This window comes from Enhydra lutris, unplaced genomic scaffold (assembly GCF_002288905.1).
Source record: "Enhydra lutris kenyoni isolate GAN:26980312 unplaced genomic scaffold, ASM228890v2 scaffoldscaffold21, whole genome shotgun sequence".
NCBI classification, from domain to species: Eukaryota; Metazoa; Chordata; class Mammalia; order Carnivora; family Mustelidae; genus Enhydra; species Enhydra lutris.
This window is the reverse complement of record NW_019154105.1, coordinates 13506274-13522393: the sequence shown is the minus strand read 5'-3', so window position 1 is coordinate 13522393 and position 16120 is coordinate 13506274. Positions and strand designations below refer to the sequence as shown.

The 16120-nt window shown below is 35.1% G+C and overlaps 1 protein-coding gene across 1 annotated transcript in view; it reads right to left on the bottom strand.

Annotated features, from left to right (window-relative positions):
- Nucleotides 1-9792: 9792 nt before the first annotated feature.
- Nucleotides 9793-16120, bottom strand: part of LOC111149005 (centromere protein C) — a 101594-nt gene continuing 95266 nt past the window's right edge. Inside the window, exons 18-19 of the mRNA XM_022505880.1 lie at nucleotides 10919-11009; nucleotides 9793-10023 (exon numbers count right to left, since the gene is read on the bottom strand). Coding sequence (XP_022361588.1) covers nucleotides 9953-10023; nucleotides 10919-11009 — 162 coding nt within the window. The 3' untranslated portion in view covers nucleotides 9793-9952. The remainder of the gene's footprint in view (nucleotides 10024-10918; nucleotides 11010-16120) is intronic.

The window sequence follows — 16120 nt, the reverse complement described above, 5'->3', positions numbered from 1 at the left end:
CAGTGAAATAAAAACTTAAATTTACATAAAAACAGGTACACAATACTATACTTTTAGCACAGTGATACCAAAGAACACTACTCATGACAGAAAGAAATGAACTATTGGTGTATCTAACAACTTCGGTGGTTCCCAAGGACATTATGCTGAGTGAGAAAAGCCAAAGGCCATATATTCTATATGATTCCATTGATATAACAATCTGTAGGTGACAATATTATAGTGATGAAAATAAGTGAGTAGTTGCCAGAACTAAGACTAGAAGGCCAGGTGATGGGAAGCGGTGAGCTGATATGAATATTAAGAGGCAGCATAAAGAAGAGCTTTGTGGTGATAGCTCTGTATCTTGGTTGCAGTGGTGGTTACATGTGATAAAGTAACATGGAATCATACACATTATACTCATCCAAATTATGTTTTGGACATTGTACTATAGTATATAATATGTAAGGATTAGGGACAACTGAATGAAAGGTACATCCATTCATCAAGTGAATGGATAACAAAACTGGAATACTATTAAACAGTAAAAATAATTACAAGCCTCACAAGTTTTTGTGGGAGATGTCCATGATAGCTTAATGGATATTGAATTTATTCTCTCTGCACTATGTACTAGCAAAATATTAAACATAATCATGTGGAGGCATTGGACAACAGTGCAGGGCTTCAATTCTTGAAAGGCATAAGGTTAGCTCCACATGCTTTAGGGCACTTTGCAAAACTGAGCACAGGGAGTGGAATTCAAACAGAGCAGCAGTTTCATGGGGCAGAGAAAACAGACTGTAATATGGGGCTGCTGTTGAAAGAGCTGGAATTGCACTGAGATACCAAAGAGGAAGCTGCATTGAAAACAGAGCTCCAGGGTGCCTGGGTGGCTCAGTGGGTTGAGGCCTCTGCCTTCGGCTCGGGTCATGATCCCAGGGTCCTGGGATCGAGGCCCACGTCGGGCTCTCTGCTCCGCGGGGAGCCTGCTTTCTCCTCTCTCTCTCTACTTGTCTCTCTGCCTACTTGTGATCTCTGTCTCTCAAATAAATAAATAAAATCTTTAAAAAAAAAAAAAAAAAAGAAAACAGAGCTCCAGAAACCTGCATGGTGCCCAAGAACAGTGTTGTGCAATAGAACTTTCTGTAATGATGGAAATATATATATATATTTTTGCAAAGATGGAAATATTTAATGTGCTGTCCAGTATGACAGCACCACTACCATATGGCTACTGAGCACTTCAACTGTGGCAAGTGCAAGTAAGGAACTAAACATTTTGTTTAAATTTAAATAGCTACAACATGTGGTTTGCCCTAGAGTTTGGCTGAATAAATTGCAAATATGCAGGGCAAAATTCAATGAGGTCTTTCTGTATCTGGCTTATTTCCCTTAGCATAATATAGTCCAGATTGATCCATGTTGTTGCAAATGGCATGACCTCCTTTTTTAAAACTGTATCTATTGTGCAGATATATGCTACAATTTATCCATTCATCTGTTGGCAGTTTGTTTCTGTATCTGGACTGTTGTGAATTATGCTGAAATGAATATGGGAATGCAAATAGCTCTGAATTCTTTTCCTCTGGATACATACCCAGAAGAGTGATTACCCAATTGCATGGTAGTTCTATTTTTAATTTTTTTTTTTAAGATTTTATTTATTTATTTGGCAGAGAGATCACAAGTAGGCAGAGAGGCAGGCAGAGAGAGAGAAGGAAGCAGGCTCCCAATGCGGGGCTCCATCCAAGGACCCTGAGATCATGACCTGAGCCGAAAGCAGAGGCTTAACCCACTGAGCCACCCAGGCGCCCCTATTTTTAGTTTTTTGAGGAACCTCTATACTGTTTTCCATAAAGGCTGTACCACTCTACATTCCTACTAACAGGGTTCTCTAATTCTCCAATCATATCTACACTTATCTTTTATCCTTTTGGTAACAGCCATCCTAACATGTGAGATGATAACTTTGTGATTTTGATCTGCATTTCCCTGATTAGTGATGTCGAACATCTTTTCATGCATCTGGTTGGTCATTTTTATGTTTTTTTTTTTCCTCTGGAAAATTACCTCACTTACAGGTTGAATCTAGAAAAGTTGAACTTATAAAAGCAGAGTAGAACAGTAATTCCTGGGGGCAGGGAAGTGGAGGAAATCAGGAGATGGTTGTTGAAAGGGTACAAAGTTGTAGCTATGTAGGATGAGTAAGTTTTGGAGATCTAATGTACAATATGATGACTACAGTTAATACAGTATTATATACTGGAAATTTGCTGAGAGCAGATTCTAGGTGTTCTTGTCACACATGAGAACATACATGAAATGGAAATTAAGGAGACAGATATGCTAACTAGTTTGACTGCAGTAATTGTTTTACTATGTATATCAAAACACCATGTTACACACTTTAAAGATACACAATTTTTATTAAAAGCAAAAAAAAGGGGGGCACCTGGGTGGCTCAGGAGGTTAAGTCTCTTCCTTCGGCTCAGGTCATGATCTCAGGATCCTGGGATGGAGCCCTGCATCGGGTTCTCTGCTCAGCGGGGAGCCTGTTCCCCCACACCCCCGCCTGCCTCTCTGCCTACTTGTGATCTGTCAAATAAATAAATAAAATCTTAAAAAAAAAAAAAAAAGCAAAAAAAAAACTTTGTGAGGCCTGAAAGAATTACCAGTAGCTGTGAGCTGAAAGAATGGCAAAATGTAGATACATTTCTCACAAACTAGAGAGCCCTTGTTGAACAAATCAGGCTTTTACTTTAGACACAGAAAGTCCACACTTTAGGAAAAGCTACTCTACATTTAGAAATGGTTTTTCAACCTCGGCACTACTGACACATTTTAACGGGTAATTATTTGGCATGCAATGTTGAAGTGGGAGTGTCTGTTCATTGTACAATGTTTACCAGCCTTCCTGGCCTCTACAGTAGTGCCAGTAGCACCCACACAAATTCTCACTATAATAATCAAAACTGTTTCCAGGGGCACCTGGGTGGCTAGACAGTTAAGCATCTGATTCTTGGTTTCTGCTCACGTCATGATCTCAGGGTCCTGGGATTAAGCCCCACATCAGGCTCTGCACTCAGCGTGGAGTCTGCTTAAGATTCTCTTCTCCCTCTGTCCCCACCCCCCCCCCCCAATTCATTCTCTCTCTCTCTCAAACAAATAAGTAAGATTTTAAAAAGAAAAACCAGAACTGTTTCTAGACATTGCCAGATGTTCACTGAATCATAAAATCACCCTAGGTGAGACTCACTCTCTAGAGTAACAGCCAATCTAAAACTATCCTACAGACCAAAACAAATTCTCAACAGGATCACGCTGATCAATAATAAAGTAACCCCTTAAGTAAAATTCTTTAGAGGGGGAAAAAAACCTCAATAATAAAATAAAGCTTATTTCCAGTAATACAAGTATGAAGAGGTCAACAATTTCCCTACTTTAAAAAAAAGTATAAAGCTAGACAAAATGGTCAAAAACTATCATTTCAAGGCACCAGAAACCAACCCGGGGTAAATACTAAGTTAAGAACATTTATTCCTGAAAAAACAGCTAAAGCTTTGGGGGAAAGTAAAAAAAAGATGGAGCCTATGGGATTTTTTTTTTTTTTTAAGATTTTTATTTATTTGTCAGAGAGAGAGCGCGAGCGAGAGCAAGCACAAGCGCACAAGCAACCAGAGGTAGAGAGAGAAGTAGGCTCCCTGCCAAGCAAGGAGCCCGATGCAGGACTCGATCCCAGAACCCTGGGATCATGACCTGAGCGGAAGGCAGTGGCTTAACTGACTGAGCCACCCAGGAATCCCATGCCTATTGGATTCTTGAGTGAGGTTTTCATTCTACCCAAGTTGGTCAGTAAGGATTATATCTTTAACAGGCTATGGCTAACTACAAAAACCAACAACTCTGCCCTAAAAGGGAATGGACTTGATTCAGTGCCATGGTGTAAATCTATAGCTTTGTCAGTTAATGTGCAGGAGATCAGTTAGGAATGGCCACGGAACCTGTAGTTACTAGCTAAAAGTTATAGTCCCAGTTCTTAGAAAGCAACAGAGCTGCCAGAAATTTACTTAGATGATCCTGGAAACAAGACAGACATATAAGAGCTAAGATAGTTCTGTACACATACTATCTAACTCAGAAATGAAGCAAACACAGGAGAGATGCAAAAGAGGATAGCAAAAAGTAAAAGCCAAGGAAGATTTAAGAACAATACTGAATGTATCTCCCCCCCCATCCCACACAGGGAGCAATTAGCAGAAGGTAGAAAGTCTACACTCAAACGTGTCAGTCAATGGCAACCTCTGTTAAATCATCGGCCAACTACTAAACTATATAAAGACAGAGGCTATCCCTAGGGAGCCAGGATTAAAAACAGAAATAAAGAATTTAAAAAACTGAGCAGAGACACCACAGGGGCAACAGATTCCATAGTCTGAGTCCAGGAGAGATCATAAATTAAGAAAAAAAAGAAACCCCAGACATAAAACATAACCAAGAATTGCTACAATACCTAAAATGTCTAATTTTCAACCAAAAATTATTAGACATGCAAAAAACAGACAAGTATGAAACATACTAAAGGGAAAAAGGCAGTCGCTAATGATAACTGAGTCTGTATGAACCTAGGCGTTAGATTAACAAAGACTACAACAGGGTATATTAAACACATTTATATAATTAAAGGTAAGTATGTTAAAAATGAATCAACAAAATTGGAAATCTACATAAACTATAAAAAGAACCAAATTTAAATTCTAGAGTTAAAAAAGCGTAATTACTGAAATTAAAAATAAAAATCATTAGATGAGCTCAAACAGCAAATATGAGATAGCAGAGAATCATTGATTTCAAGACATATCAATAGAAAGTATCCAAAGAATTAAAAGAAAAAAGATTTTAAAAATGAATAGAACATCAGAAATCAACATATGTGGGGACGCCTGGGTGGCTCAGTTGGTTAAGCAGCTGCCTTCGGCTCGGGTCATGATCCCAGCGTCCTGGGATCGAGTCCCGCATCGGGCTCCTTGCTTGGCGGGGAGCCTGCTTCTCCCTCTGCCTCTGCCCGCCATTCTGTCTGCCTGTGCTCGCTCTCTCTCCCTCTCTCTCTGACAAATAAATAAAAAAATCTTAAAAAAAAAAAAAAAAAAAGAAAGAAATCAACATATGTGTAATGAGAATCAGAGGAGGAAAGAAAAAGGAGAAAAAAACTTTTTTTTAAGATTTTATTTATTTATCTGACAGAGAGAGATCACAAGTAGACGGAGAGGCAGGCAGAGAGAGAGAGAGAGAGGGAAGCAGGCACCCTGCTGAGCAGAGAGCCCGATGCGGGACTCGATCCCAGGACCCTGAGATCATGACCTGAGCCGAAGGCAGCAGCTTAATCCACTGAGCCACCCAGGTGCCCTGGGAAAAAAACTTTTGAGTAACAGACCAAAAGTTCCCAAATTTGATCAAAAACATTAACATTCAGATGCAAATAGCTCACCAAATTCCTAAGAGAGTAAATACAAAGAGAATCTAGAATCTATACCAGAATCAAAATGATAAAAGGCAAAAAAATCTTCAAAGGAGCCAGAAAAAAAGGACTCATCACACAGAACAATGTAATTAACAATGGACTTATTAGAAATGAAGGACAAAGGTAAAGGAAAAACAAAATCAATATGCTCTAACAACAACAAAAACCATAAACCTAAAATGATCTATCAAGTAAAACTATCATTCAGAAATGAAGTCAAAATAAAAGCATTCTCAGATACACAAAAATTAAGAGAATATGTTGCTAATAGGTTTAACCCTATAAAAGGTACTAAAGTTCGTCAGGCTGGAAGGAATAACGCCAGGTAAGTTAGATGTACAGGAAGGAATGAAGAATACCAAAGATAGTCAATATAAAAGACTGTATATGTTTTTTCTCTTTTCTTAATTAAAAAAAGATAATTCAAAATAAAAATTATGACACAAAATTGTTGAACTATATAAATACACATAGTCAGATATATGCATATTATAATGTATACAATGAAATAGTATAAATTAAAAGAAAAAAGAAATGAAGCTAAGGAAATGCAAAATTGCTAAGTTTTACTGAAATTAAGTCAGTAGTAACCTGACAGAGACTAAGATAAACTTAAGATAAATATAGACATCTCTAAAGCAACCACTAAAATAATACTTCAACATATATATTCAGTGGATTTAAAATGGTACACTATAAAGACTGCTAACCCAAAATAAAGCAGGAAGAAACAGTTATAATAAAAACAACAAAACCCCTTAAGACATATAGAAAACAAAAGAGCACACATAAATTCAATCTTACCAATATTTACATTAAATAAGTAGATTACACATTCCAATCAAAAGGCAGAGCCTATTATATTGGATTTTAAAAACTCAAGACCCAACTATGTGCTTTCCATAAGAGACACATCTTAAATTAAGACATAATAAATTAATGTTAAAAGGGCAGAAAAAGATACATCAGACAAATGATATACATAAGACAGTTGAATTAGCTATATTAACATCAAACAAAATAAACTTTAAGATAAAAAAATTACTAAAAGATACTTCATAATGATAAATAGTTCAATACAGCAGTAAAACAATGATAAACGAACATGAACCTAACAAAAGGATCAAAATAGATGAAGGAAAAATTGACAGATATAAAAAAGAAACATATTTAATAGGCAGAATCAGAGGTATCAATACTCCTTTATTAGTAATGGGAAGAAAAACTACACAAAAATCAGGAAGTATACGGAAGACTTACACAACACTATCAACCAACAGACAGAGAATACCCCACCCAACAGCAACAGAACACACATTAGCTTCTAACACAGGAAAATTCTCAAAGACAGACCATATTGTTGACCATAAAATATCATCAATAAATGTTAAAGGACTGAAAGTGTACAAATGATGTTTTCTGCATACATCAGAGGCCAACAAATCCCACTCACGGGCTGAATACAGATCACTGACTGCATTTTGTATATAAAGTTTTATTGCAACATAACCACAACTATTCATTTACTTATTGTCTATGATGCTTTCATGTTTCAGAGGCAGAACTGAGCTGTTGCAATATAAACCATATGGGTGCAAAAGCTAAAACTGCAGAAAAACTTAGTAAATCTCTGAGTTGGTTTAGAAAAAACAAATCTGGAGAACTCCCAAATATTCAATTTACAAGAAACACTTCCAAATAACTCACTAGTCAATGAGGACCTTACAAGAAAAAATTTAAAGTATCTTGAATTAAATGACGTATCAAATGAAGCTTTCAACGGTTGAAACAGGAAGGAAGAAAATTCTAAAATAAATAACCTAAACATTCACCTTAAGCAGCTAGGGAAAAAAGGGCAAATCAAATCAAAGTAGAATACACTAAATTATAAAGATTCATTCATTCATTCATTATTTATTTATTCATAAGAGAGAGAGAGAAAGGAAGAAGATGGACAAGGAGAAGGAGAGAAGCAGACATCCCACTGAGCACGGAGCACACCCCAATGAGGCACTCAATCTACAGCCCCAAGATCATGACCTGAGCTGAAACCAAGACTCCTACCACTAAACTTATTAAGTCACCCAAGTGCCCCAGAATGCACTAAATTATAAAGAGCAGATCCAAAATGAATGGAATAGAAATACAAAGAGAGAAAAATCAATTAAACAAAGTTAATTATTTTATTTTATTTTATTTTATTTTATTTTATTTATTTGACAGAGAAAGAGAGATCACAAGTAGGCAGAGAAGTAGGCAGAGGGGGAAGGGGAAGCAGGCTCCCCCTGAGCAGACAGCCTGACCTGGGACTCGACCCCAGGACCCTGAGATCATGACCTGAGCTGAAGGCAGAGGCTTTAACCCACTGAGCCACCCAGGCACTCCAAAAATTAATTATTTTAAAAGAACAACTGATAAAAGCTTAGCAAAAAATGACCAAAAAAAGAAAAAGGAAAAAAAAGTAATTATACAGCAAAATTTGTGCTTCAGATACTATACTATTTTTATATTAATTTGGGTATTTTAAGATTATTTTATGTCAAATCTCAAAAAAGCTTTTGAGAGAGAAAATATAAATTTCATGCAAATCAAGGTAAAACTTTAGAAATATGCAAATTCTTAAAAAATAAACCTACCAAAACTAAAGAGATAAGAAATCTGGATATTCTGGTACTTATTAAAGAAGTTAAAGCCATAATTAAAAATTTCCCCAAAAGAAACCCCCAGACCTGGACGGTTTTACTGTTAATTCTTTCTAACACTTAAGAAGGAAATGTTACCAATCTCTTAAACTCTTCCAAGGATTACAAAAAGAAGTAACAGGAATGCCTGGGTAGCTCAGTTGGTTAAGCCGCTGCCTTTGGCTCAGGTCATGATCCTGGTATCCCAGGATAGAGTCCCACATCAGACTCCCTGCTTAGTTTCTCCCTCTAACCCTCCCCCTCATGCTCTGTCTCTCATTTTCTCTCTCTCAAATAAATAAAAATAAACAAATAAATACAATCTTTAAAAAAATTTAAAAAAAAAAAGGAACAGTGTTCACAGAGAATACTACTCAGAAATAAAACACGAATGAACTGATATACATACTATGGTGGATGAAACTTAGACACTGTGTTGAATGAAAGTATATTTTATGAGTCCATTTATATAAAGTTCTTAGAATAAGCAAAACCTCTCCACCATGATAAAGAAGAACAGTGGCCCAGGGTCCAAGTCAGGTTAGCAGGAATTGAACTGGACAGAACAGGAACTTCCTGAAGTGGCAGAAGTTTTGTGGGTTACTTAGTTTAAGATGTACTTGCCAAGAACCCACTAAACTGTCAGATCTATGCATCTGACCATTTGTAAGTTACATCAATAAAATAAATGCTTCACTTAAAAAAATAATCAAGCCATTGCAGATGACTGACCAAAAATCTGGCCAGTCCAGGTAAAGATGGAAACATATTTTAGTCCTATAACTCTTGACTTAGGAAAGCAAATATAACCGGTTTCTCTAGTGATAAAAGTTTATTCATATACTAAATTCTGCAACTTCTTACAGAGACACTGAGAAGTTAATAGACAATGTCTTAGCAAGCCTCAAAAAAAAAATGAATGTGCACTGATTTTTTTTTTAATAAAAGCAAAAGTGAACACATACTGTTGAATTACAATCATGACAAATGAAACTAAGATTTTCAGGTTAATATGAAAATACCTATTAAAATGACTTCAAAAATAGCTGCTAGCAATTTGTTTGTGACATTTAGCCATTTTTCTCTCCTAAATCTACGTATTTTCAGTGCATCTGGTCATATTAAGAAGAAAGCCTGAGTTATTTTTAAACGATCTTTCAGACTGACTTTCCCTCTAATAGAAAGATGAGTGCTAAGCAGAAGCATCATTGTGAAACCTGAAGGTTTCAGAGAGAACTTGGTCCTGCCGACATTTTGATTTCAGAACAGTGAGACAATAAATTTTTATTTTTAAGCCACCAGTTTGTACTATTTTGTTACGAAGCCCTAAGAAAGTAATACAAATGTACTATTTATATATACCACAATTCTCATTATTGGATTATTTCATTAGTGACTTAAAAACATTTAGAAAAGATTATTAAATGAATGAACATATTAATCAAATCTCTCCTAAAAAAGAAATGTCCTATATTTCACTGTGAGAGCAGTGATTCTCTTATTAAAATACTATGAATATGGGCATCACTACAGACTCTGTGTACATTTGTAGAAAAATCAGAAGACACATGGGAGTTTGAAATGTTTATCAAAGAACACACAAAACTGAATAAAATTTTTATTTTAAAATATCACAAATAATTATAAAGATAAATGTCTCAACTGCACAAACTTTTATATATTTACGTGTATGTGTATATATATGTGTCCACATATATACACACACAATATATATACACACACATGTATTTAAACTTTGCTTCATCTTTCATCTTTTTATCTGAGTAAAAAGAAGAACACTTTCCTCATTCAGGAGATTTTTGATGTTGTAATAATTACCTAGAAGGAAAGTGGTAAGAAAAAAAAATTATTTCCATAGGCATCATTTCCTTTTGACTAAATATTTAGCTATCACTAAGGCAGTTACAGTATATAGTACCAAATTTTTTCTTAAATCAGTTCATCTAACCTAAAGTAAGTCTTATTCAACTCCATGAACTAAAAAATCCATGAGTTAACCATCACCTGTGATCCAGACAAGGTTTGAAAGAAATGAAAATCTCACATCATTCTGATAATGAATGCAAAGGTGAATTAGACAAGGGTGAAGAAAGAGAAAATTTCTGTTTATTCAAACTAACACATACTAAGATTAACTGAGTTACAATAAATGAAATGTGTTCACAACAGTGCTGGTACATACTAAGGACTATATAAACACTGCTATTCTTACTGTCTCCTCTCATTAGAATGTAAGCTCCAGAAGGACAGGGAGTTTTCCCCTAATTTGCTCACTTATGTATTCTATACTCTTAGAGCAGTGCTTGACAGACTCTCTGTTGAATGATGAATAAATAAATGAACAAATTAAAAGTTCTCTTTCCAGAGGCTTGTGCTCTTTAATAGCTGATGAAACACACTATTCTGTATGTTTAAAATAATCTACTAAAAATTGCTTGACTACATAATGTCTTATAGATAATATAGCAGAAATAATTTTCCTCCTACCCTAGATACAACTAAATATTTTTACACTTTGAAATAAGCAATTCTTATCCAATTTTCATGTGCCCATATACTAACATACTTACCTAATGACAAAATCAAAATATGTATTGTCATGAGTCACATGACATTTTATTTTGACCAGTGTGGCTTCCATTTGCATGGTATTCATGAGCAACTATATAAATATTTTAACTATATGAAAGAAGATTGTCTTTATTTTTCTTACCTGAAGGAACATAGAACGAATCCCCAGTTGTTATTATATAAGGTGTTTCATGTAAGGTACATAAAAGGTCACCAAAGTTAACATAAAAAACCTGTAAAATTAAAAATTAAAATCTCATTTCAAACTGAACCACCACCACAACACAGTACAAAGAAACTTAAAGGAAATGCAGTAAGCAGAATAACGACCCTCCAAAGATGTCCACACTCTAATCTCCAGAATTTGTTTTGTTACATGACAAAAGGGACCCAGAGACTGGGAGATAGGTTAAGTCTGGATTATATAGTTGGGCCTATTCTAATCACACGAACCGTTAAAGTGGAGAGTTTCTCCTGGAAGCAGAAGAGAGATGAAGCAGAGGAAAACCAGAGAAATTCAAAACATGAAAAGGACAGACTGTTGCTAGCACTGAAGATAAGAGGGCCATGGGTCAAGAAGAAATACAGGCTATTTCTAGAAGCTGAGAATGAACTCTGGCCAACAGCCAGCGAGGAAATGGAAGCCTCAGCCCTACAACATGGAACTGAATTCTGCCAACAACCTGAATAAACCTGAAAGCAGATTCATCCTAAGAGTCTCCAGAGAGGGATACAGAGCTCCCAACATCTTGATTCCAGCCCCGTGGTACTCTAAACATAAGACTCAGCCAAGCTTACCAGGATTCTAATCAATGTAACTGTGAGATAATAAATAAGTCTTGTTTTAAGTCAATGAATTTATAGTAATTTGTTAAAACAGCAATAGAAAACAAACACTGGAAGAAATTTCTTTTGTTCTTATTATTTAACAGTTATGAAAATTCAGAACCACTATAAATAATATCACTTAGCTATACTACAAAATAGCTTGGTCTTATATACACCTCTTCAAAGGTTACATGGTTGGGACAAGTATTTCAATCACCCAACCAAAGAGAGAACAAAAAGTAAAACAAATAAATGATACATTTAAGCAAATATCAACATTAAGAAAGTAAATGAGGATAAATCTAATTCTCAATCATAAAGACTTCCATATTCATAGTCACGGCAAATTTGACATTTTATACATAGGTAGCACCCAAGTGATGATTTGGTTTTGGGGCAACTAGAAAAACTGAAAGCCTTCCAACATTCTGATTCAAATTTTGAGATTCAGCCATCAAAAATATTTTGCCTCAGAGAATTACTCCTCCTCTTCCACCCGCTTCTCTTATTTTTTTTTAACACTTTGTAAAATGAGCCTTAAATACCAGAAAAACGATAGCAGTTAGCACTTATATAGCACTTACTCCTTGCCAGTCACTCTTCTGAGCACCTAATTTACATTCATTTAATGTATGTAAGAAGCAGTGAGACAGGTACTATTTTAATAGTTTTATACAAATGAAGAAAATAAGGCAACAGACTGGGGTAATTTTCCAAGTTCACAATGTAAATGGCAGAAACGAGATTTGAACTCAGGCACTTTGATTCCAGAATTCATGCTCTTAACCACTATGAAATGCTGACTCCCTAAATAGGGAAAAAACTCTTCAAATGGTTCCAAAGTACAGTACCTTATAATTTAATTTAAAAAATTTTTATTATATCTTAAAATAATTTTGCATTAATTACAAAGACAAAAAGGTAACAAACATACTACCCAGAAGGTCAAGCATATATTTCTAGGTGGTTTTTTTTTTTTTATCTATTCAGCTTAGCTATGTACACCTCTTTCCACTTCTGCAAACATCTTAGTAGGAAGGTTTCTGAAAGTGCTTGCTTCGGCAGCACATATACTAAAACTGGAAGGCTTGTGAAGTACACAAATATAGAATGACGAACTCCCACGAATACCTAACACCAACAACTTTCCCCATTCCATCTCTTTACTTCCCCCATTCCATGTTATTTTGCAATAAATACCCCAGCATCATAAATCATCTGCAAATATTTCAGTGTGTACTAAAAAAAATCAAGGTGTTTTTAATTTTTTATTTTTTAAAGTTTGGTTTATTATTAGTAGTAGTAGTAGTGATCTCCATACTCAGCATGTGGCTTGAACTCAGGACCCCAAAATAAAGAGTCACATGTTCTACCAATAGAACCAGCCAGGCACACCTCAAGGTGCTTTTTAAAAACACGACTATAACAGTTTTATCACAACTAAACATAAATGAATATTTAATATCAAATACCCAGTCAGTATTAAATTTCCAATTGTTTCTTAAATGTATTGTTTAAGAAGTTGTTTATCCTCTTAAATTGCTCAATCTATAGTGGTTCTCAATCTGGGGGTGCTTTCTCAATTTCAGGAGACAACGGGCAATGTCTGGGGACATTTCTGGTTCTTAGAACTAGAGGAGTACTACCCGAATCTACTTGGCAGAGGCCAGGGATGCTACCAAACATCCCACAATGCGCAGGAAGCCTCTCTACAACAAAGCATTATCCGTCTAAAATGTCAATAGTGCCATGGTTGGTTCTACTTGGTTTTTATTCCTTGCAACTTATTTATTAAAGAAATCAAGCAGCAAAGTTTGCTGTAAAAATCTTTGCATAGCTAAATTTTGCTGATTACAACATCTGGGTATCATATGAAAGGTCATCTATTCTTTATTTCCTATAAATTGGTGGTTAGATATTAGAGTTTGATCAAATTTGGGTATTTTTGTTGTTTGCTTTATAGGTTTTTTTGTTTGCTTGTTTTTTAAAGGAGATGGAAGCGGCAAGACTATTTTATACAATGTTGTATTCTTCCATCAGGAGGCAAATACTGTCTGGTTATCTTCTTTTTACTTTTTCTCCTTCTTTTTTTTTAAATTTACCTTTTTTTTTTTTAAGATTTTATTGATTTATCTGACAGAGATCACAAGTAGGCAGAGAGGCAGGCAGAGAGAGGAGGAAGCAGGCTCCCCGCTGAGCACTAAACCACCCAGGTGCCCCTAATTTACTTTTATAATTAATTATTTTTACCCCTCCTCCCACTCTCCTTCCCTCCACCAACCCTCAGTTTGTTTCCTATAAGTAAGAGTCTCTATGGTCTGTCTCCCTGATTTTGTTGTCTTATTTTTTCCTCTCTTCCCCTATGATCCTGTTTTCTTTTTTTTCCCTGTTTTGTTTCTTAAATTCCACATGAGTGAGCTCATATGATAATTCTTTCTCTGACTGACTGACTTCATTTAGTATAATACCCTCTAGTTCCATCCACATCATTGCAAAAGACAAGATTCCATTTTTTGATGGCTGAGTAATATTCCATTACGTGTGTATGTATGTGTGTATGTACACACACACACACACACACACACATCTTCTTTATCCATTCATCTGTCAGTGGACATCTGGGCTCTTTCCATAGTTTGGCTATTGTGGACACTGCTGCTATTAACATTGGGGTGCAAGTGCCCCTTCAGATCACTACATTTGTATCTTTGGGGTAAATCCCTAGTAGTGCAATCACTGGGTCGTACAATAGCTCTATTTTCAACTTTCAGGGTTGTCTTCTTTTTTAGATATTAGCAGACATTGATACTCAATGCCTAGACAGATCCAACAGTTTATCAAGGATTACAAAATGATAATATTTTACTCTACTATTTCTTTTTCATTTATTAACTGGAATTTCTTTTTAAAGATTTTATTTATTTATTTATTTGAGAGAGTGAGAGTACAAGCAGGGGGTACATCAGAGGGAGAGGGAGAAGCAGGCTCCCCACTGAGCAGGGAGCCTGATGCGGGGCTCAATCCCAGGAATATGGGATCATGACCTGAGTCAAAGGCAGATGCTTAACCAATTGAGCCACCCAGGCACCCCTAAATGAAATATTTCTAACAAAAATAAACTTCACCTCATTTTTATTTGGTTACATAATAGTATAGTTTATAAGAAAAGGGCAGAAAAAATATTCGATTACTTCCCTTTATTTACCATTTGTTGTCAAAATAAGTTAGCCTCCTAGAATTCTCCAAGAGTGGTGAATTAGGTTTTCTTTTCGTAGCAGTCTTTCAAATTCATGAATTTATATATAGTAGATATGTATCAATCCACTTAAGTTATTCTTATTTACTCGAAACACTTTAAGCTCAGGGGTACCTGGGTGATACAGTCCAGTAGGCCTCCAACTCTTGGTTTCAGCTCAGGTCATGGTCTCAGGGTTGTGGGATTGAGCCCCGTGTCACACTCCACGCTCAGCACAGAGTCTGCTTGAGATCCTCTCCCTTACCCTCTCCCAATCCTCCCCACATTCTCTTTCTAAAATAAATAAATAAATCTTTAAAATACATATTTCAAGCTCAGCTCCAGGCCTCCATTCAGACATTTCCCTAAGGAGCTCTGGTTCTTTAAAGTATGTTGCTCTAACTTTTTGTTTTTTAGTTCTGGAACATTTATTGTCTAATTTTTCAAATATTTCCATCCCTTCACTCATTTGGTTTTATTTCCTCTCTTCTGTTTTTTTTTCCCTGTTGTCCACATCACTTCACTTTTATATTTTATATTACATAATTTTTTATATTTATATTATATATTTTATATTTATATAATATAATAAAATATATATTTCATATTTCCATTTCTAAATCTCATCTTTTGGGAGAGCTCCACAACCAAATCCCATAGTTAATCTGTTAATTCTTTTGTGGTTTGATTTTCACAAATCTACTACTGCTACTATCTCCCTCTCATACAGATTTTTTAACATTGAGTTTGAAGGAAAGAGTGAACAGCCTACGCTAGTTCTCTCTCTGGTCCCTTTTGTTTTTCAAAAGCATATATTTAAAAGTGTGCTTCATGTTTTAAAAAATGTAAAAATACTCTGATATTTTAAAAAAAGAACTTTAACTCTGATTTTCATTATAAAAAGGTAAAGGCAATATTTAAAAGAAATAAAAATAAACTATAATCACCTGATAACATGTTATTTTTCTATAGTTCCTTCAATTTTCATTTTTAAATTCTAGTCAGAATAAAAGTTTTCTATTTTCCATAAGTTTGCTTAAATATTTATCCTAAAGTTCTTCTTATATGGCTATTCTTCAAAAATATATGCTTAAACTGATATAAAAATACTTATTACAGTACCTGGAACATCTAAGTGCTATATAACTGCTTATTATCATATAATGACATCTTATTGTAAAGTCAAAATATAAAATATAACCATTTCTTTCCGTAACACTTTTCAATAGTTTCTAATTTTTGCAATTACTATCAATGTTACATAAAATACCTATATATGTT